Source organism: Mastigoproctus giganteus, chromosome 7, assembly GCF_048544385.1.
Source record: "Mastigoproctus giganteus isolate SK-2022 chromosome 7, ASM4854438v1, whole genome shotgun sequence".
Taxonomy (NCBI): Eukaryota; Metazoa; Arthropoda; class Arachnida; order Uropygi; family Thelyphonidae; genus Mastigoproctus; species Mastigoproctus giganteus.
The window spans coordinates 41,296,224-41,319,946 of NC_143581.1; the positions used below are offsets into that span (position 1 = coordinate 41,296,224).

General features: G+C 35.7%; 1 protein-coding gene across 2 annotated transcripts in view; it reads right to left on the bottom strand.

Annotated features, from left to right (window-relative positions):
• Positions 1–23,723, bottom strand: part of vir (VIR_N domain-containing protein) — a 346,195-nt gene that overhangs the window by 277,843 nt on the left and 44,629 nt on the right. For both annotated transcript variants that reach the window (XM_090377624.1, XM_090377623.1), the window contains exons 9-11: positions 21,882–21,964; positions 18,601–18,761; positions 14,875–15,061 (exon numbers count right to left, since the gene is read on the bottom strand). In XM_090377624.1, coding sequence (XP_090233750.1) covers positions 14,875–15,061; positions 18,601–18,761; positions 21,882–21,964 — 431 coding nt within the window. The remainder of the gene's footprint in view (positions 1–14,874; positions 15,062–18,600; positions 18,762–21,881; positions 21,965–23,723) is intronic.

Consider the following 23,723-nt stretch of genomic DNA (forward strand, 5'->3'; position numbering starts at 1 on the left):
ACCATGTTTTGAAGCACTTTTGCCTTAAAAACCGTAAAGCTTCTTCAGCTGAGCTGAAAAGAGAATGGGAAGAACATACAGGAGTGGCAGCAAGTGCAGCAACAGTCAGAAGACGACTCTTCAAAAATGGACTTTTAGCCCACCATCCTAAGAAGAAGCCCCTCCTCACACAAAAAATGGAAAAGGCCCGATTAATTTGGTGTAAGGAGCATGTCAAATGGACCCCCAAGCAGTGGAAGTCAGTCATTTTCTCGGATGAGAAGAAATTTAACCTGCATGGCTCTGATGGGAGACAAATGATTTGCCGTAGACACGGTGAAGAATACCATCCAGACTGTATGGTGTCTACAGTGAAATTCCCTACCAGCCTAATGTATGGGGGTGCATTTCATATCACAGAGTAGGTCCTCTGCAGTTTATAAAAGGTTCTGTAAATGCCAGTGGATACCTGACTATATTGGAAGGAAAATTGCTGCTAACCATTAGAGACCATTTCAACCTGCCAAGTAACTGCATCTTTCAGGATGACTCTGCTCCTTGTCATCGGGCGAAAAGTGTAAGTAGGCACTTCTGTAGTTATGTTAGCTACATTTCTGCATTAGAGGTTCAACAGTTATGTGTTTACATTTGTTACAGTTTAAAAAATGGTTGGAAGAACGGTCCATTACAACTCTTAGCTGGCCAGGAAACAGCCCAGACCTGAATCCTACAGAGAACTGTTGGCATCGTGTAGAATCTGCAGTTGCCAGAAAGAAACCAAAGACCCTTCGTGAACTTCAAGAAGCCATAATTCGTGTTTGGAACCACAAACTTATCAGTTGATTATCTTCAGAAATTGATCTTGTCAATGCTTCAATGGTGTGCTGCAGTCATCAGTGCCAGAGGCAGTTCAACTAAATATTAGTTTGCACCTGGTGAACTTTTCATTTTGTTTTCCATTTAAAATGATAAACTGAAGCAAATTGAGGGCTTCTGATAACATTTCAGCCATAATTGTTGTGGTTACCAAAACTGTTGTATAAAGGTGGCAAATGCTCATTTTGGAATATTTTGAGAGCAAATGCTCATTTTGGAATATTTTGAGAGTCAAATATTACTTATCTTTGCCTTAACTATTAATAAATATCTTTTGTTTATATTTCTATTTGTGATGCTAGTCATTAAGACATACCATCACGAAAAAGGGTTAGAAATGTGAAATTCCTAGGTGATGCACTTTCTTTGAACACCAGCATAACTAATAATAAACAAAGATAGAATAAAATTAAATTAAATATAAAGTACAGAATTGCTAACGAAAACGAAAGAAACCACAATTCCTTATAATTAGTTTACTATCTTATAGTATATCATGTTCAATAAACGTTTTCCGTTTAAAATTTTTTTTCATTCTCAAAGACCATTGTTATGTACAGATACTTAATAATAATTTTATATTATTATGCAATACCACTTATAAAAACCTAGTACTGGAAATATTTTATAATAAAATTTGAGAACTATTACATGATTTCAGAGAATATAAGCTTAGTGGTTCGCGATAAAAATATTATGTTTAAAGGGGTTCGAGAATCAAAAATGGTTGGGAACTGCTGAACTAAGTGACTGTTTCTTTTATCAACATGTCAGGGAAAGTACTAGGGAAAACTATATTCTAGATCTGATCATCACCCATGAACCAGATGGCATAATAGGGCTGACAATACAGGAACCAGTAGCAGGAAGTGATCACGGAGTTCTAGGGTGGACAATGAAGAGAGAGAGAGAGCGGTTTTGATTTGATTTGATTTTTAATGGGGCATTGGCAGCTAAGGCCATAATGCGCCAAGTCAGGAGAGAGAGCGGTAGCAGTAGTTAAAGGCAAAGGAAATTACAATGGCTTAAGGTGCTACATGCCTCTATTAACTGGGTAGATATCTCACAGAGAGTGAATACAATTGAATTATGGTATATCTTTAAACCTCTCCTTACTGGAGAGGCCTTCATCCTGCAGTGGATTGAAAATGGCTGATAATGATGATGATACCTTTAAAACATTAATCACAGAAGCCCTCAGTGCTTATATACCATTAAAAAATACTCCATGAGGAGGATTCCAAGTTGGATGAATAATGAAGTTGGTTTGGTTTGGTTTGGGTTAGAAGCTTAAGCTATAATGCACCAAGTCTAAATGAAGTTGCCAGATTACTTGAGCAGAAAAAGACTGCATGGAAAAGTTACAGAGCAATAAAAAGTAATGAAGCCTATAACAACTATAAATTGATCTGTAATAGTGCCACAGAAAAGGTTAGGCTGGCAAAGGCAAATTATGAGAAATCACTGGCAGACTGGGGATAAGGAATTCTTCACATATATAAATGCAACGAAGAGAAGGACAAATCAGATCGGATCCTTAAGTAATGTACATGGGATAGTATTAGATACCCCAGAAAATGAACTGAACAGTTACTTTGCATCGATATTTACAGAAGAAAAACCCTTTATGTCAATGAGAAATTATGGGAATGAAATTGAAAAATATGCAATTAATAATATTGAAATTTCACATGATTACTTAATGAAAAAATTTTCAAGCCTACAGATGAGTAAGGCTCCTGGGTTGATGGAATATACCCTATAATTTTAAGGGAGGCAGCAATTGAGTGCATTGAACCATTAAGGCTAATTATGAGAGCATCACTGAACTCAGGAGAAATTCCCTCAGATTGGAAAAGTTCTAAGAATGTAGTGGGAAATTACTGACTGGTCAGTCTAACTTCAGTTGTAGGGAGAATTATGGAGGCAATGATCAAAGATGGAATTCAGGATAATTTAGATAGAAATGTAATCCTAAAAGGTACATAGCATGGTTTGTAAAGGGAAAATCATGAGTGACAGGGTCACTCATGAGCTGAATTTAGGAAATAATTTCGACATTGTTTATTTAGATTTCAGAAAAGCATTTGACTCAGTCCCACATAAGTGGTTACTTTGTAAGATGGAACAGGTTGGAATCACAGGGAAAATGCTTAGATGGATAGCAGGATGGCTTCAGGGAAGGAGACAGAGGGTTGTGATAAATGGTTATTCCTCAGATTGGGTTAATGTAAGAAGTGGGATTCCTCAACGATCAGTATTGGGACCACTGTTGTTTTTGATTTTCTTAAATGACATTGATGAAGGGATAGAGAGTGCGATGTCTAAATTTGCAGATGATGTAAAGATCGGTAGAGTAGTTAATGATCACCGCCAAAAAGAGCTTCTTCAGAGTGACCTAGATAGACTTCAGGGATAGTTAGAAAAGTGGTGGCTATGCTTTAATTCAGTAAAATGCAAGGTAAAATGCAAACAGTAACCCCAAAATAACTTATACACTTGGCAGAGTTGAACTAAAACAGGTAGTACGGTCAGACTTTTAAGTTCTCTGAGAATTGTAGACTGGTTGCAAGGAAGGCCTATGGTGTCCTATCGATGATTTATTGATCATTTGTTGGTAGAAATAAGGATGTCATAATCCTATTATAAAAGGCTGTTAGACCAAACTTGGAATACTGTATTCAAGTATGGAGACCACACCTAAAAAAAGGCATAGAGCTTCTTGAAAGGATCCAAACATGGATAACTCGCTTGGTAAGATAGGCAAAAGGATGCCCATATGAGGAAAGACTTCGAATATGTGGATTGCACAGCTTGGAAACTAGGAACCTTAGAGGAGACTTGATTGAGGTGTTCAAGGCTCTGAGCAGCAAAAGTAAAATGAATTAGGATAAAATTATTTTCACGGTTATAAATGATTCTAGAACTAGGGAACATAAATTCAAATTATGGGGGGGAGAAGTTTTATTTTAGCCAGCAAGTTATAAATTACTTGAATAAGTTACCTATGGGTGGTTGAGGCTGACAGTTTGGGGAAATTCAAAGGTCAGCTGGATAGTTACCTACGGGAGGAGGGAAATACATAGGTTGTTTATTTCCTTTTCTTTTATTATTCATTAATTATTTATTTTATATACTATTTTACTTTTTTTGGCTGGTGCAGCATAAGCCTTAGGCTTCCTTGCACCATATGGCCATTACTAATACTAATTTGCAGCTTAATGTCAATTTGTTTTAAGAGAACACTTTCTTGAAAGGCACTGTGAGGTACAGATGGTGGGCAATCTGGTTTAAGATTGGCAAAGAAGTTATTTCCTTATTGTGAAATAGTCACTCTGGTGCTCAGAGTGACTACCACCCAAGGTGCTTAGCCACTCTGAGCACCTTGGGTGTTCACAATTAAGGGCTAACACCCATGGTGTTTAGAATGAACAGTACTATTTTGGGGAAACAGAGTCCAAATCTGAAAGATAGTAACAAAATGTACAGAGTGGCATAATAAGTGTAATAAATCAGACCACACTAGCAAAAAAAAGTTTAAAACTGCATCCATCCAAAAAACAGGACACACAACATGACATGACACTAATTCAAGTTGTGATCAAAAATTTTCAGGGAGTCGTGATCAAAAATTTTCAGGGAATGAACTAATAATTAGGAAATGAAGTTTACCAATTATTTGGATAAATCTTTTTCAGAGTAGTCCTTCAGACTGTATACACCGATTTCAATGCTCCTGCAAATTCTGTAAGCATTCCTCATGGAACTTTTTGGCTAATAGTTTCTGTGTCACATTCTGAATAACTTCCTTGGTCATTGCAAATCTGTAACCTTTCGGGTGGGGGTCACAAGGAGCAAAATCCGATGAGTGCAGTGGATGGGGAATCACAGTGATAGAGTACTTTTGAATGTGTGCAGGGGCACTCAAGATGCAAGTGCCAATTCTCTGAAGCCCACTTTTCCAGCTGTTTTCTCCCGTCAGCACTGCACAATTGCCACAGAACTGCTTTCTTGTCATCCTGGTACACTATTTAACCAAATAAATACAATAAGCATGATCTTTACATTCACTCAAAATTGCCTTATTTTTTTTTTTTGGCTTTAGTGAAGATGAAATCGTTCATTAAGAGGACTAGCCTTGTTCCCAAATCACAGCAATAATTCATGATTTGTCACAGCAATGATGGAAGAAATAGCGTGTGGGTATGCAGCAGCAGCACATTTATTAAGATCATGATACGAGAACTGGCCACTCTTTGTGATCATCACTGAGTATGCAAGGCAAAAATTTGGCCAAAACATGTCTCATTCTCAAACCTTGTGTTAAAATTGATTTAAATATAAAAATAAATTTTTCTGTTTATACTCCGTCATGACAACCAAGTCAGTAGAGTTTACAATAAATCGTCAATACAAATATTTATATTTAGTAGTCACGGGCTTAAACCCAGTCCACTCAAGGAACGCGTGCTATGCACTCTCGCTCCTGACCACTCGGCTATGTCATATGTCCCATGAGAAAAATTGCTGTTTAATTATCTTTGAGATAATTAAACAGTGATCACTCATGATCAGATCATGAATACAAATGATAGAATCACTGGTTTTTGAAGTTGAGGGGTAGCCAGAATGAGGATCATATTCAACAGAGAAGCAGCTTTTTTTTTAAACTTTGTGAATCACTGAAAAGTTTTCAAAAAATATATAGCACCTTCTGTGAAAACTGTTTTTAACATTCTCTGTGTTTCTCTTACACTTTTTCCCAAATTTTAAACAAAATTTGATGCAAGTTCATCTAATCAGTAAAATCACTCATTTTAAAATGCAACAAAACACAAAATACATTCTATTCAATGCATACTATTTTTAACTTATTTGTATAATTCGTGCATTGCTATGTCCAATTGAGTCACCAAACATGATGCAACAAGTTTGCAACTTGCTACCACATACAATTTTAAACTACAAAGTTAGTCCCCATACTTTTTGATCACAACTTGCATGTATTAAAAAATTAGCACAGAGATATAAAAATCTAGATAGGTCAAAAAGTTTCATAAATCTCACAGAAAATAAAACAGCACAAAAAAGTAATGTAATTATATTGAAATATAAAATACAGGTTTCACTTTTAAAGATATACTTTTATCAGGAGGGACCTCTCAATTTTTCCAAAGTTTTACGAGAACCATAGGAATATGTATCCAAAAAAGTGGACATATCCCTAACCATCATAATGCTCTAAGAGCTATAGGCAGATATCAGCATGAGAGAGATGACAGCTTCATGAATGCTCTATAGGGAAAAGATACATAACTAACTGCAAAGATACATAACTAAACTCCATGATGATAGATCTGAATAGCCTATATCAAAAAATACCATCATTAAGATACAACTGAGAGAAGTCGAGCTATGTCCTTGCTATTTTGTAAATACCAAGTTCTAATGCATGTTTGTGCTCTTTTCTAGAAAAGTGCACACAATTTTCTCATTCTGATTTCATTAATAAAATTTTCTGTTAAAGGCTTGTTTCTACATCTCACCTGTGAAATTTAGAAAATGTGATATTTATTAATGTTTTAAGAAAACAAAAATGTCATCCACATCATGACGATCTCCCAGAACACTCTGTAGTGTTAATTGGTTGCAATTATTGAAACATGAGGAGAAAGCAGTTTTCCATTCTCTTAGATATTGTTGGCATTCTATGTTATTGTTGAGTTCGTCGGTGCATCAGTAACTGCGGCTGTAACGTACAGATTTCTGACATATCTTTCTTGTTTGGTTTTCTAGTGATAGGAGAGACTAGTTCAGACTAGCTGATATGTATTAATCAATTAGTAAAACAAAAATGTTATCCATATCCTGATGATTCCCTAGAACAGAGAACTGTGGTTCTCAATCTTTTGCCTCCTACATCCCACCCACTACTTCCTCAAGAACCTTTGGTCCCACTGGTTCTTGAGAAAGTGGTAGAAAAACCTCACCTTTTTGTAATCAACAAGAAAAACCTCACCTTTTTGTAATCAACAAGAAAAACCTCACTTTTTTGTAATCAACATATTGCTACATTTATTATAACAATTGTTAGAAATTTTTAAGGATTTAATAATTGTAATAATAACTTAAAATAATATTGTTGCATAAATTATTAATGAAAACCAGATGACAAATTACAATTTTTTTTTATTAATGAGAAACTTGGGCTTGTGCCTCGTTGATAAGAATATAAATTTTATCAATTCTTGGTGTAATGCAAGAAACAGCGAGTGGCATTCTAGGCTCAAGTTGGAGATGGTTTCTTTCCTTAGTTTTTAGAGTTGTCATGCCAGAAAAACCTGTCTAACAAAGATATGTTGAAGGAAACGGCACAGTTTTCTTAACAGCTATCTCACTAAATTGCCCATATTCTTGTTTAATTTTAAGCCAGAATGGCAAACTCTTAAATAAAGATTTAAATGTTGAATAACTTGCTAATTCAGTGAGGCTTTCTTGCACTGAAACTGACAACTTATTTTTTTCACATTCAGTAAGAATGAATGAATGGATGGATCTAGTACCCACAAAAAACCAATTCTAGGATCATCTTGAGATGGAAAATATTTATTGAAATGGGTTTCCAGTTTATCTAAATGCTCAAAAACAAGATGGCAATATTGTTAATGCTAGACCCTCTTCTGTCAACACCTTCCAAAAAAACAATGAAACACATCAAATACTCCATCTACCCTATTTTTCCAAACAATTAATTTCTTTTTAAATGCTTCTATCATAGATGCAAGGTGGAAGACAGAAGCCTTTGGACCTTGTAATAGCAAATTTAGTTCATTAAGAAGTGAAAAATTATTTGCCAAATATGCCAATTTTGAAACACAATTTGTTATCGAACAACTCTGCTAGCTTTGATTTCTTTAGAACCAAGAAACTCCTAATTCCCTCTCTGAGTTTCAAAAACGCAACATAACACCTTTTCATGCAACATATAACTTCCATAGAGTCACATGTTCTTCACCCATCCAGCACAAAAAAAACTTTAAATAATGAGTTATTTAGTGCATTGGCTTTGATGAAATTCACTACTTCAATACACTCACACAACACATGAAATAGTTCCGGAACCATTACTTTACTACGAAACTGTAATATATCGTGCAGTGTGCAATTTAAAAATTGTCATGTGCAACTTTGCAAACTTTTGCAGTAACTCCAGAGTGCAAGGCTATCACTGCAGCAGCACCATCTGTACAAAGACCAATGATGCATTCCAATCCAGGCTGTTATTTGAAAAGTAATCATTTATAACATGGAATATTTCTGAGTTTGTCATTTTAGTTGGCAAACTAGAAACCATTAAAACATCCTTAATTCCTCTTCATAGATATATCTAACATATCTAAGTAAAATGGCACTGTTTGAATTATCCAAAAATTCATCTAATTGAAGAGAGAAAATTTCCTGTCTGATTTTTTCAGACAGGAAATCAGTTGAGTCTTCATCGTTAGACATGCTTTCAATGCAATGCTTAACTGTATCACTTGAAAGCGGGATTTGTAGCAATCTTTTTAGAGCTTTATTGCCAAGAACCTCTCTGTGTATCTATCATTGCTGGTTTTATAAATGTTTCCCCTATTGTGCATGGCTTTTTCCATTTAGCAATTTGCAAAGAGACTAAAAAATTTTTTTGTTGAGCTATCGCTGCTGAATTAAGTCATTGGAAATACTCATAGGCTTAACTTTTAGAATCAGATATCTTCCCTCTAAATGTCTGCTCAAATTTTGAAGCTTCAATCCTTCATTGCTTAATGTTACTCCATAAACGACACATAATGGAACAGTTGCATCATCAGCACCTCTCTTTGAAAATCCATACTGAATATATCTTTCGTTGCACTTTCTTCTAGAGGCCTTTTTCTGTCTCTTCTCCATTGGAATCTCTCCTTCAGAGATTGTTGTTTCCAAAGAGATTAATCCAAATCTTTAAAGTCCTTGGTTATTTTTTTTTATTTTTATCAGGATAAAAATAAAAAAAGATCTGAGGGTAAAAATTTATGGCTGGAATTTAATTCACAGCAAAGAAATTATTCCAATACGGTTCTTAAGAACAAAGTTTAGTAATACATACTCAAAAAAATTTATAAATGATCAAATAAAAACCAAAAAACCTTACAAAAACCTTAAAAGTCACAATTTTTTTATGGTCTCAAACAAGCACACGTTCGATAGCACAGAACCTAACACAGGGATCTTCCAACAAAATAAAATACAGGGATTTTGCAATAATCTTTTTGCATAACTACTAGCGAGTCAACATCGGGGATTTACAAAAAAGAATGGAAATATTGAAAAATTACATCCAACATAATAGAAGGATTTCCCCCCCACACAATAGCTCAATAATACCGTGTTATGCGAGGTTTGCCACAAATTCTCTAACCGTGTTATATGTGTTGCGTGAGGATTTCCGCAATTTATCAATCGTGTTAGAGCAAAACCGTGTTGGAATGTATATATTAATTAGACTGATTTACTTCCAAAATTATTGCTAATATTTAATTCACTATTTTTCAATTATACAGGATAATTCAAAAGTAAAAGAACACTTTTAAAACTGCAACTTTTTATTTTTCTGTTCAAGGCAAAATCAAATAGAATGCTTTGCACCTAAATACTTCAAGTTTACCACCAGCATGTTTCAGCTGTGGTGTCTATCATTAGGAGTGCTGCAGTAGTGAAAATACAACCCACCCCCCCCACGATAGATACCAAATGAAAGGGAAATGCAGTGATGAAAATGCCCTCCATGACAGTATATGGTTTTGCCACCTTGCCACTCATTTGGAGAGGTCTGATGTTCCTCTTCAATTGGGAAGCAAAGTTCAAGCAGAGAGAGAGAGAGAGAGAATAGGTTTCTCCACCCCATCATTATGAGTTATTCTAGGGTTTAAGCCAGAACATGAAAATTAGCCTCTAAAAGCCATCTACATACAGGATGCTCTGCCTGCACTTGATAAGTGTACTGAATATTGGTACTAGTATCCCAATCAATTATCCTATTTGCATATACACTATACGGCTATGAGTTGAACACCTCTGCGATTTGGAAAAGCAAACAATATCAACTATCCATGAGTCAGGAATGAGTAAAAAAGCAAATGTATTTATTCTAGAAATAAGAAGATTAACAAAATACAGTATGTGGGTCGAGCCCACTTGTCATCATAGGATGCAAAATTAGCTATCAATCTGTTTGTACCATTACAGCAAAACTAGAATGCTCTAGATCAACAATATCCGATGTTTCTATAGCAAACCTAGCCATGGAGGAGCTCAAGCCTAAGATTTTTGGTGTGTCTGCTTCCCCCATGCATGGAAATGATATGTCAACAGTACAGTTGCCCTTGTATGAGGTTCTCAGTTTTCTTAATAGATTCTCCCCTTTTATTGAGTTTTACCTTGGAGGTGGAAATAGATGGTACCCTCCCTTTCCCTGATGTGTTTAGTTTATAGAGATGGCCCCAGAGTAAAAATGAGTGTATACAGAAAACCCAAGTGCCGGGGGCAATATACACATTACAACACAGCACAAGTCAACAATCACAAGAATAGTGTTATTAGGGCTTTATTGGATAGGGCTGGGTCCCCTGTAGTGCCTCTGAGGATAGAAAGGATGAGATTAAATGTATCACAGCAGATCTCAGGAAATTTGGGTAGATAAAACTAGGGGTCTACTAGGGGTCTTGGATAAAAATATTTATCCAAGACCCCTAGTAGGTCTTGGATAAATATGTTTGGGAAGCGGAACACGTAAGAAGAGGGCCATTCACACACATTGCCACCACATACATTCCATACTACCTGGGCTTAACTGAGCAAATCTCCCAAATATTATGTACTTGCCAGACACACTGTGGGCAACTGGGAGAAGATTGCACACAGTCATATCAACGGTTAAGGATCCCGTACCCATGGAAGGTACAAGTGGGGGAGTGCTATGTTGGTGAGACAAAATGCCATTTCAAAGATTGTATGTGGGAGCATATTAATATAATAAAGGCTGCAGTTTATAAGAATCTGCTGTGGCCGAACATTTTGTGAGCAGAACCACCAAATTTCACCTCGCGATGCCGTCATAGTCAATAGTTCACACAGATATTGGAACCGCAAATGGCTCAAGAGTTTGAAGATTTTCATTTCTGAGCATAATACCATTAATAGAGACGGGAATTCGTATTCATCTCCCCTTTGAAATCATAATTCTTGGACAGGATGAACGGGTCCACCTGGCATACTCCCGAGCCATTTCCAGTTCCACACACGTGTGGAGGATACTGCCAGCTGTGATCCTGCAGTTATTTAAGGATGTACCGCAACAAGTTAAGTCTTACTGTTCATAAAGGAGGCAGTTGCCTCTGAAAGCTACAGTTGTTTTTATGTCTTTTATCGCTTTTATTCCGTATAGTGTAATTGATATTTTTTATATTTTATTTATTATTTTATTGCCTTTATTATACAATCAGCATATTTTATTTTATAATTTGGAATTTGATCCAGTCTTATATTATAATATTATTTCTATTTTAATAAAGTTTCAGTTATACAGTTGGTGTATTATATTGCAGTTATTATGAATCAGAACTTTCCCAACCCCAGAGGAATATTTGAAGAAAGGGTCTAGTTAACTTTTGGTAATTTTGTGTGTGTGGGTATCTGTGCATGCCCACACTCTGCTTCAGTTATTTTTCGGTATAGACAATTTTTCATCTAGAGCTTTCTTGCCATGTTTGGGATGAAATTTCGGAATTTTATGTTAAAATTAGACTAAGTATCACCATTCAGATTTTATGTTTGTTGTTTGTTTTATTTGGTTTTTAGGAGCATTAGCAACTAAGGCCATATTGCTCTGGGTATATGCGGTGGTCATTCCTTGACCTTTCCACATCCTCTATATTTGGTGGGCACGGGCTCGAACCCCGGTCTAATCAAGAAGCGTGTGCTACGCACTGCTGCTCCTGCCCACCTGGCTATGAAGGCGTCCAGATTTTATGATTTTCAAATTAAAATTTTGCTAACTCAGTTGCTTTTTTTTTTTTCTCTCAATGGAAAAGTTGTGCGCTACCCTTGGTTTAGCCTGAAAATGTCATCACAGTATTTCTACGATGAACATAAACGAATTTTATTTGAAGAAAAACAAAACAAGCTGGTGCATGTAATGTTTGCATGCAGTATGCATGTGTAGCACTGCTGGTTACACAAGGGCAGTGTGCATTACCTCTACTCATGCTATACTGTTATGTTTGTGTTTTTTTTTTCATCAAATAAAATTGTTTTATGTTTCCAGAAGTACACTGATGACATTTTCAGGCTAAACCAAGGGCACGGAACAACTTTCCCACTGACAAAAAAGCAGTTGATTGGACAAAATTTAATTTAGAAATTATAAATTCTAAGAAATTAAAATCCAATTTTAATATCAAATTCAAATATTTCAGACCAAATACACTGATGAGCCAAAACATTATGACCACCTACCTAATATGACATTGGTCCTTCACGTGCAGCTAAAAACAGCTTGTACCCGGCAAGGCATGGACACTACAAGATTTGTAAATGTGTCTTGTGATATCTGGTAACAACATGTAACCAGCATATCCTTTAACTCCTGTAAGGTCTGTGGTTGAGATGCCGCACATCAGAGTTGCTGTTCCAACACACACTACAGATGTTCATGGGATTGATACCTGGAAGTCTTCCTCATGTTCCACAAACTAGTCTCGAACAATCCAGGCAGTGTGGCATGACATATTATCCTGCTGAAAGATGGCACCGCCAGAGGGGAAGACAGTTGCCATGAAAGGGTGTACCTGGTCAGCAATGATGTTTAGGTACGTGGTAGACGTCAGAGTGCCCAGCACATGGATGACTGGACCCAGGGTATCCCAGCAGAACATCGCCCAGAGCATGACACCGCCGCTACCAGCTTGTTTTCATCCTAAGGTGCATCCAGGCGCCATCACTTCCCCAGGTAAACGACACACACACATACCCGGCCGTCCACATGGTGCAACAGGAAACATGATTCATCAGACCAAACAACCTTTATCCAATCACTTATGGCCCAGTTTCGATGTTCGGGTGCCCATTGTAGGCGCTGTTGCCGGTGAACCGTGGTTAGCATGGGCACTCGGAGAGGCCTGTGGCTACACAGCCCCATTTTCAGCAGGGTTCGATGTACTGTGTGTTGTGACGCATTACTCCGATCACCAGCATTCCAATTACTGGCGAGTTGCACCACAGTCGCCCTTCTGTTGCCATGTACCATCCGGGAGAGCCTTCGCTCAACTCGAGCATCAATGAGTCGTAGCCATCCAACACCTCGCTGGCGGTTCGTGGGTTCCCCCTCCTCCTCCGACCACTTTTGGTAGGTACTAACCATGGCTGGCCATAAGCACCCCACCAGCCGTGCCGTTTCGGATATGCTCTGATCCAGTCGTCTGGCCATTAAAATTTGGCCTTTGTCAAACTCACTTAAGTCTGCTGCCTTTCCCATCTGAAGAACAAGAGTAACACTGATTAACGGAGCTCAGTATCAGGTGTTTTTTTATACAGTGTCCCGACCCATGCACGTGCCACAGTTCACTGCAGTTGCTTCAATTCACATAACGACTCACCGGTCAATGTTTTGGCTCATCAGTGTATGTCAAAAAAGTCCAGACAACAATTTTGCAGAAATTCAAAATATAATGTCAACAAGTATCTTCTTCTGTCTTCTCAATCTTTTAACTCATACTCAGTACTAAGCACTGTAGGTTCTAATACCTTTCATGTTTGGGGTTTTCATTAGAAAATAAAAAAAATAAAAAAAACCAACAAATATCCTAAACCTAGAAATAAGCAACAGTGTCTTTTAACTGAAACACCTGGTGTATTAGTGCACCTGTGTGTGTGTGTGCATATATACACAAACATATCTGGTGGTGAAAATTAAAATGGGGACCTTTATAGGCAAGCTTGACATGTACTTTGATTTGTAGAAACCAAGTATATAACACAAGTATAAACAACAAATTTAAAACATGTTAAGGTAAGTGGTACAAAAACTTTGGAAGACTGTGAGGAAAATACTCATCACTACACAAACTGGCTAATCATGCTAGTCAAGATGTTAGTGTGTTATAGAAATATTTGTCATTTTAAATCTTCATTGATGGGGTGATTTGTCTGTTGTTCCCTACAGGCATCCTTCCTTAATCTGAAAGCTTCACCGAAGATAATATTTTCAGTGATAAGTGTTCTTCTGTTAAAAACACTGCTACAACTATTGTGTACCTCAATATATACTGGAGAACTTTCAGCTTCCCCAAATTCATAATGATTATCCAGAGGGAAATACTATTTCAGTAAGATCATGTATCTTCGTTTCCAGCACAATGTGAGAGGCTGTTTTAGTGAATTAGCTAAATTAGACAACTGATTGGCCACCACATTCTCTGACCTGACACCTATAGAATATTTTTTTTCCCTGTGGTAATTTGTAAAAGATGCCAGGATAAAACCACCACTTACAACAAAATTACTAAACACAAAATGCAAGATCAAGGGGCTGTTTTTCTAATGTCACACCTGACAGGTTGAACTGTGTATTCGTGGAAAGGATCTACAAATGGGATGTGTGCTGTGTGCTATATCAGTGTTGGGAAATAACACAAAAAAGTAATGTGTATCAAAGGACCAATTCTGTACCAAACACTATATTATGATTTTATCTTGAACTTAAAATTTAAACTGTTCGTCTCAATTACCCTTCATTTCCTGATAGAAGTGTTTGCAACATTCCCACATTACACTGATTTCAGTTCTGAAAACTTGTTTTTTCTCCCGTAAGCAACTATTAGTTTAATTATTATGAGAACACAGAGAACCAAACATGTTATATAATTTACTTCAGTAACCAGTAATTTTTCTATAAGGATTACTACTATTTGTTATCAACAGAAATAAAATAGAAAGTTCACTTACCATTTGCATCACTAAAAATAGTGTGCATATCTGACTGATCAAATTCCATCTCCTGACGAAGAAGAAATTTAACTCCAATTTTTGTGTAGGTAACTGCATCCAGTGCTTGAAGAATAAGTAATTTAATTGGTAATGTCATGTATGGCTGATCGTAAAGCTGAAGCAAATATTTTGGAATGTGACAGTCCTACAGATAAATAACTTTTATAATAATAAGTTTCACATAATTAAAGTAAAATGTAAAGAAAATAAATGAAATAATAATCTCAGTAAACGAAATAATAAGGTAAAAAGCATACTGATACCTTAATGCATCATTTAGACTTTGTGTCTCAAATAAACCCGAAAAGTACAGAAAAAGATAATTCCCTAACCTTAAAAAAATGAAAATATATGTAAGCTAATCAACTAACTTAACACTTTTCTATCATATGGAAATTTGTTACTAACTGTAACAAGTTATGGTTATGAAGTAGTACCACTTCCATTTTTGTTAATTTAGTTATTCTAATTTTACCTGTTCAAGTTTAGTTAGTTTGATTTCCCAACTAATTAGAGTTCAGTTTGAATACCTGCATTATGTTTATGTTTGTAAAATGATTCTGGTTGACACTGAATTTGCATTTATTTTCTTTGTTGGTTCAGTTTTTTAGAGTGCCTACCATATTTAAGCATGTGCTTTTAGTTTATCAGTCTTTCTCAGTCATACAGGGGCATCCATGGTCAGTTCACCTTCCATAAACAGGCCATAACTGAAATACAACTGTGGGGTTCACAGTAGTTGATGATGCCATTATAAAGTGGTTACTGTGATTCTCCAAAAGATTTTCTTTTATCTATTTTTCATCTTGAAACATCTGTTGACGTTTTCTTTAATGTGTGTGTGTGTGTGTGTGTGTGTGTGTGTGTGTGTGTGTGTGTGTGTGTGTGTGTGGTCCTTGGTACATTCTGGCTATACTTGTGCCACCCTTGAAGGGTTCTATGCTGTTGTACTTCCCTGAAAAAATATGAGCTCCACTGGCTAATTTATTAGCATTAGCATTAGTAGAGGCATATGATGCAAGAAAGCAAGCTTATGCAGCATCAGCCAAAAAAAAAAAAAAAAACCACTCCCATTTCACCCCTCCATTCGTTCCAAATACCTGTCCAGCTCAGCCTTAAATTTATTTAGGCTATCAACTTCCACAACAAAAGATTAATCTTTTGTTATGGTAGTTGATAATTCATTCCTGTCTCCTCTCTTTTTTAATTTTATAATTTTGAAATTTTTTAAATTACACCCTTTTGTAATTTTTCCTGCGCATGAGATAAAAAATTGAATAAATACAATAAATAATTCTATTTATGTGTTCGTCAAACATTTCTTTTTTGATTCAATCAATTCAGCAAGCACAGTTGCAAGTGCTGCACAAGCATTGGGGAAATTCCAACTTACGTAGAGTTCCATGCAACCCTTATGTAAGTCAGGGAGTGGATGTAGTTCTAAAGTCGGGTGGTTTCCCCTATAAGCAGATTAAAAATCCCATGACGCGCATGGGCATCATGATGAAGTTAATGTATTAAAAGCTTCTGCTCACAGAAAAGCGACTTTACTGGGAGATTCCCCACCATTCAAGGCCTTATACACCTCAACTAGATTACTTCGCAGGTGCCTAGTCTCCAGATGCTGCAATTTGCAGAACTTAGCCTTTCTTGGTAACAGCAACCCTTTGTTCCAATCACCAACCTTGTTGCCCTTCTCTGTACATCCTTCCTAAATTGAGGTCTCCAGACCTGTATGCAGTACTAAAAGTCTGGCCTGACCATTGCTTTTTACAAGGGGAAAATCGCCTCCTAATCCCAGCTAACAAAATTCCTGTATATCATTGATGAAACACCATCAGCTACTCTTTCTGCCATTCTGCACTGCTCAGAAAACTTCATATCTGACTGCACAATTACTTCCAGGTCCTTTTCATTCTGCACTATCCTGAATGTAGTACCAACCTGTTGGTATGTTACTCCGGGGTTACTGCCACTCATAGGCAGCACTTTACATTTGTCAATGTTAAACTTCAGTAGCCACTTCTCAGCCCATCTGCTCAACCTTTCCAGGTCCTGTTGTGTAGTGTACTATCAATACTGTTATTAACAACCCTGCCAACCTTCGTATCATCTGCAAACTTATACATTAACCCTGATATACCTTCATCAATATCATTGATAAATACAGAAAACAACAATTGGAGCAACACCGAACGTTGACCCCACTAATAATATTAGTCCACAAAGAGCAGTGTCCATTGATTATCACTCTGTCTTCTCCCACTCAACCATCCTTTTCCATTGTAGCAATTTGCCCTTAATGCCATACTGCTCCAATTTGTACAGTAGTCTTCCACGTGCAACAGTATTAAAAGCTTAACTCAGTGGTTTTCAACCTTTTTTTAATAACGGCACCCCTAAGTAACTTATTTTATTTTGCGGCACCATCACTCAATTTTCTGCCTGTTAGATCCGATTCTCTCTCTCTGTATATATCCGTATATAGATAATACAGTGGATTCTGGTTATTTGGGCCACCGGTTAATCGACGCAGCCATTTATTTGGGACAAATCTTAAAAAACAGAACCCAATCGAGAAAATAGCCAGGGTTTACTTCGCTTAATTGGGACAAAATGCCGTTTAATCGGGGCAGGACACCGCAGCACTGGAGATTACCCCACGATTGTCTCCGACCGTACCACGTAGTTCGGTCGGATTTCTGGAGGTCACAACCATAAAACAATTAGCAGTCACCTGTTTATTGGGCTTTCTGTTAGTGCAATCTATCATAAATGGATAGTAAACTCGATCTTATTGAATTTGCAATAATACCGACAGCTGGAATTCTGTGGGTTATTATGGTAAAATGTGTGTACACTTCCATGGAATCTTCCAATCATATAAAAAAATTAATTTTCAGATCTTCTCTTCATTCCTATTTTTAAAGCTTTGTAACTCCTCGTTACTCCGTTCTCACTTGCGCGTATTGTGTTACTTGCAATTTGTGTGAGCCATGTTCTTTGTTATTGATTGCATATCTTTTACTGTTTTAAATTTTAACTCCCCACCCTTTGCTTGCCTACCATCCTTAGAGACCATCTTATATTTACCATAGGCATCTGTGTCTCCTGATAATTTATATGCATCCCATGCATTTTTCTTCTCTGCCATGAGTCTCATTAGTTTATTTGACATCTATTAAAGAATAAACCTTGATTTTGTTGTTATTTTGGTTTTTAGGAGCATTAGCAACTAAGGCCATATTGCCATTATGCATAAAAAAAAATAACTACTGCCATTATGCATAAAAAAAAAAAAAAAGGACGCAAAAAAGTGTAAATAAAAATGAACCAAAATCACAACATAAACCAAAAATATGATATTGGTAGATCATGCTTGGTACATGCTGTTCTCTGTGCTAATGTGGGCAGGGCCACAGTTGCCTGATGGCTGTTTTGAGCCCATACTGATAAATTCAAATCTATATTTAGAAAACACCAAATATGAATATTTCTAAAACAACACAAAATTGTTTGAAATTCAGAAAAAAAAAATTAACTTTCAATAAACAGGAAATTAGAGACAAATTCCAGTAAAGTTAGCAGTACATACTCATTATTATTTCTAAATAATTGAATAATATAATAATCTGATCACACATATAATGTTATAATGTAAATTATTATTTCCTTTATACCTACCAAAAGTTGCTTTATGATCTTTTCACTGGTCATAAACAAACTGGTAGAAAGTCTAATACCAGCTTTAAGATGTCTCACTTTATATGCTGTCTGTGGTTGTTTTATGGCTGTCATAAAATCCAAACCTTCTTTTGTCCACTCGATCAAAACTTGTAAAACATCTGAAATGTTTTAGCAATTATAAATTACTCATGACAAAACTCCCACCTAAAAATTTGGACTCACAGCATATGACAATAGTTTTCTTTTTTTTTTTGTTTGTGAAATTACCTATAACAATGTAAGGTTTAATATAAAAAAACAAACACACAAACTATTTTAAGATTTTTTATTTAAGCATTGAAAATTTTTCAGCAAAAAAAAAAAAAAAATAAATGATTAATATTAACAAATACACTGATTTTTCATCAAAATATCTTTAATAAAATTTTATCACTTCCTTACACAGACAGAATTCTGGTGATTAATTTTATAATAGTGTCTTTACTAACATTATTCCATGCAAATCCGCAAGGTTCCCATAAATTTTGTGAAGATGGGTAGACTTTACAGACTTGACAGTCCGGGTGATCCCATAAAAGCTCTATTGGGTTTAAGTCAGGCAACTGGGGTGGCCACACGATAATTTGTAATACCACCTCCTGCTGTTTAGTTGCTAAAAAATCCCTACACAGCTTAGAGCTGCGCTTCGGGTCACTGTCTTGTTGACCTTGATATAAAATTTCTTCCACAAGATTGAAATCCAGAGGATATTGCATTATGTTCAAGAATGTTTTAGTCTTCTTTTCTTAAAATTCCTTCAATTCTGACGATGCACTCCAGAAAAACAGAAGCAACCCGAGATCATGAAAGAACCACCACCTTACTTGACTATAGTCATTAAACAATGTGGCACCATTTTTTGTTCAGCTGATAGTCCCACAAACTCTATGCTTAGATCAAAAAATTTCAAATTTGGATTAACCATCAACAGTACATTTTTCGACTTTTCAGTTGTCCAATGTTGATGGTGCTTAGCCCAAGCCAACTGCTTATTTCGATTTTCTGGTTTTAATACGGGTTTTCAAACTGCTACATAACCATGAAGCCCTGCTTGTTTAAGATGAAGTTTTACAATGGATATAGATATGGAAGTTTCTCTGTTCCTATTGAACTCAGCTTGGATTTCAGTTGCAGTAAGTCGTAGATTGCATTTAGAAATCAATATTATTGTCTTATCTTATGTTGTTACGCATAGTCATCCTGATTGTGGTTTGTCCTTTAAACTGTCAGTCTCCTTGAATTGTTGAATGGTAGTTTACACTCATTTACATGAAACACCTAGCTTTTTGAGAATACTTCTGATGGAATAACTTTTTTTATAGAGTTATAATAGCACTTCTTTATTTAAGATGCAGTTCCTTATGTCTAGCTGTGTTTATCACGAAATACACAAAAACTTACACAAATACTCTTTCTGAATGACAGCTGTTCGATTTTATAAGTTACAGCTCTTATGCCTCAATTTATATTATTGAAAAACACTCTAAAATCGTCTAAAATCTTCCATAATATTGAAACAATACTCCCACTTACTGGAATATTCTAGAATCATCTACAACATCCTACACATTCAGGAGTCTCCCACACCTTTCTGGATAATTCTTTAATATTCTATAAATTTCTTAAGTATTTCTTAAATATTATTCAAGTTTTTTTGATTTTGATACATAATATAAAATATACAAAAATAGAATACAAATAAAAATTGATAAACAAATCAGTCCTATTTTAATAAAAACTTTGAAAATTAAGAAAAAATAAATGTGATTCCAACTTTTAGGCATAATGCATATGAATATTTCCATACTAAAACAGCTGACTTCAGTTCAAGATATGCATTCTTGAGGTGTTTCCATCCCAAAAGAAAAGGGGAGGGGGTTAAAGTATACGGAAGGAAACACCTTAAGGCTACTGACAGCACTGCCACTTCTTTGGAAATGTTTTGCTAGGATTCTTTGGGTCCTCTAAGTATAATAACATGTAATGATGAAAATCCTTGTAGTTGCCTTATATATGAACAATAACCCCTTTTCTCAGGTATATATGAATAAGTTCAAAAAAATAAAAATACACTAAACTACCAATGTAATATAAATACCTCCCCACGACAGGGAAGAATGAACTGTCCCAGTGTAATAATAGAAATTGAGCAACAGTGGCAGCATTCACCACATGCTAATGAGGGCACAATTTGTGCAAAGCATAAGGTTGAGAAAATGCTGTGATTTCCTGGATGACTGCTGATGTTGATGAGCTTTCCATATTACACACAATGTGGAAGAAAACAGACAGTGAATGAACACAATGAAAGCAGGATGGAACACTTAGTGGATGACAATGGATAAATGACAGTGCAGACACTCATCTCAGATTACAATGGCAGGCAAATTCATTAATACATATCCTCCACAAAACAGATATAACAGCAGATATCCAAGTCAATGCTCTCAAGCAACCCCAATTCACTGACATCTGCAACCTGTCCAGGAGAAATAACTTGATTGAATGGTCAACAGCTTGAAAAAGGCATACTGCTCTGATGATATTTTCTCTTGCACCTTGCTAAAAACAGATACCATGTGTGACAAAAACAACAGATTTGAAGTGCACATATCACACAGAGTGAGCTGATAGCAGCAGTGTCATAGTTGGGACCCTTTGAGTTCCTCAGGGTCAATATTTAACAACTGTTAATTTAGTTGAACAATGTTACAGATTAAGGCCACTTGACAATGTTCCTGTAGTGCTGTGTTGTATTAATAAATGCACAATTTGGGAGTTGGGAATACACAAACTGATAATTTGTTAAATAATTGCTGCTACTGTTGTTGTTTGGGAATTTGTGGCACAAAAGCTACTTTAGCTATAATGCACCAGTTACGTAATTATTTAAAAAATAATAAAACTATTGTTAGTATAAGTATGATATTTCAGAATTCACATTTCAGTACTGACCAGGACAAAACTCAGCAAAGAATATTCATATACAACCCCATTATAAGCTTTTAAACATACTGGTGTCTGAGAAAATTTTCATTACAAAATGGAACAAACCTTGAGGTTAATCAAATTCCAGATAATTTAAGAGGCCAGGTTCTGATTAATTTCACATTATCTTTTATAGGACTTCAGTTTTTTTAAGTAAGCTTCATTGTTTCATTTAGATCTAAGCAAACAATTCATTAATAATTAACAGCAACATGTTTTTCATTCCTACAATGGCATACTTTTATACTTACTGTCAAAAGTTGATTCTTGAACTAAAGCTGTAAATCCTGCAGTTGTTAATAAAGTTGCAACATTTTCAGCTGCTTCAACCCATCTAACAGGGAGGAAAAAAGTCTGTAAAGGTCTTTAAAACATTACAGATGATTATATTAAATATAACATTTACAATTTCATGTCTCTTATAATAAACACTATTCTTAAGTTTGAGAACGTTATTAATTCTTTTTCCAAGTCATGTTGTTAATGTTTCGTTGATAATAGTGACTTCACTGAAAGTAAGATGCTTCAGTTATACTATGTACTCCATCCCTAATTTCAGTGGCATTTTACCTATGAGAATATAAACAAAAGCTGTAAAACTTCTGACTGATTCCACACACCTACAATGGTTTAGATCTGGCTAATTATGTGCATTCTTTAGTAATACGGGTACTAAAAGACAAATGAATCCAAAACTAATATCTACATTTTTCTCCAAGCATATACAGATTACTGCAAAATGTCATACTCGTTTATACGTATTACAATAAACTATGTAACAGGGATATTACATTTTTTATGATTATTTTGCAGTCATACTAATAAAATCATTATGATTATTTTACTAATACAACTGCAAATGGAGAACCATCCAAAAAGTGTTGACATAATATTAATACAATGAAACCACCTAAATCTGGTAGTACATCTACCACCACCCATTTTATAGCTATGTTTATAAAAATGAGTTATAAAACTTGAAACTGTCTGATTCTCAGGTGGTTTTTTGGATTACAAAATAAATAAACACAAGGCTCAAAACAACAGAATGTTAAAATCAAACATTTTAACATCCCATTATTTTGACCATTCACCAAAGCAACATGTCAGAGATCTAATACCTCTAGTGTTTGGGGTTTTCACAAAAAATAAAATAAGACTAGAAACACTGATTGATACTAAGCAATTGATTATTGAGTTTCTGAGTTTCCCAATTTGTACATGAAGCATCACACTGACATAATGATTCATTATCATTTAGTGAGTGTTTTTATAACTTCTAAAATTGTCATTTGTAAACATCAACACATCAACTCCCATCCATTTGTAAGTGACCATGTTCCATCTAAAAGAATATGAAGTAGCCCAGAGAATTATGGCCTTGGCCTTTCAAAGGGCATACACAGTCCATTACCTGTTGTATCAGATGTATTATCAAAAACACTTGATATTGAGACTTTGGTGAAATAACTGTGTGAAATTTTTCACTTTTCCTCTTCCAAAAAACCATTCTCTGCATTGTTTTAGTTCATACAGAACAGTTAGTGTAAAACTGTTTTTTTTTTTAATTTTCTTGAGTTTTGTAATGTAGTATGACAACAAGAGACCGCATAAATAAACTTCACGCTACATTTATGATGAAATTTACGCTAAAAGCTGAAGATGAAATTTATGGCAGAGCCTATATTGCCAAGCCACTCATCACTGATAGTAACACTAGAAAGAGAATGCAACAGTATAAGAGTCACAAAAACTGCGGCGCCTCCGTATCCAGGTGGGAAGGAGCAGCAGTGCGTAGCACATGCTTCTTGATTAGACCGGGGTTCGAGCCCGTCACCACCAAATACGGAGGATGCGGAAAGGTCAGGGATTGACCACCGCATATCCCGGAGCAATATGGCCTTAGTTGCTAATGCTCCTAAAAACCAAATAACAACAACAACAACAACAAAAACTGCACACTTGATGATTGGAACATGTCATATTTTCAGATGATCATCATTCACACTTTTCTCAACATCAGAAAGAGTTTACACTTGGCAAATGCCAAAGGAAACACATCATCCTCACTGTGTTGTGCCAATCATCAAACA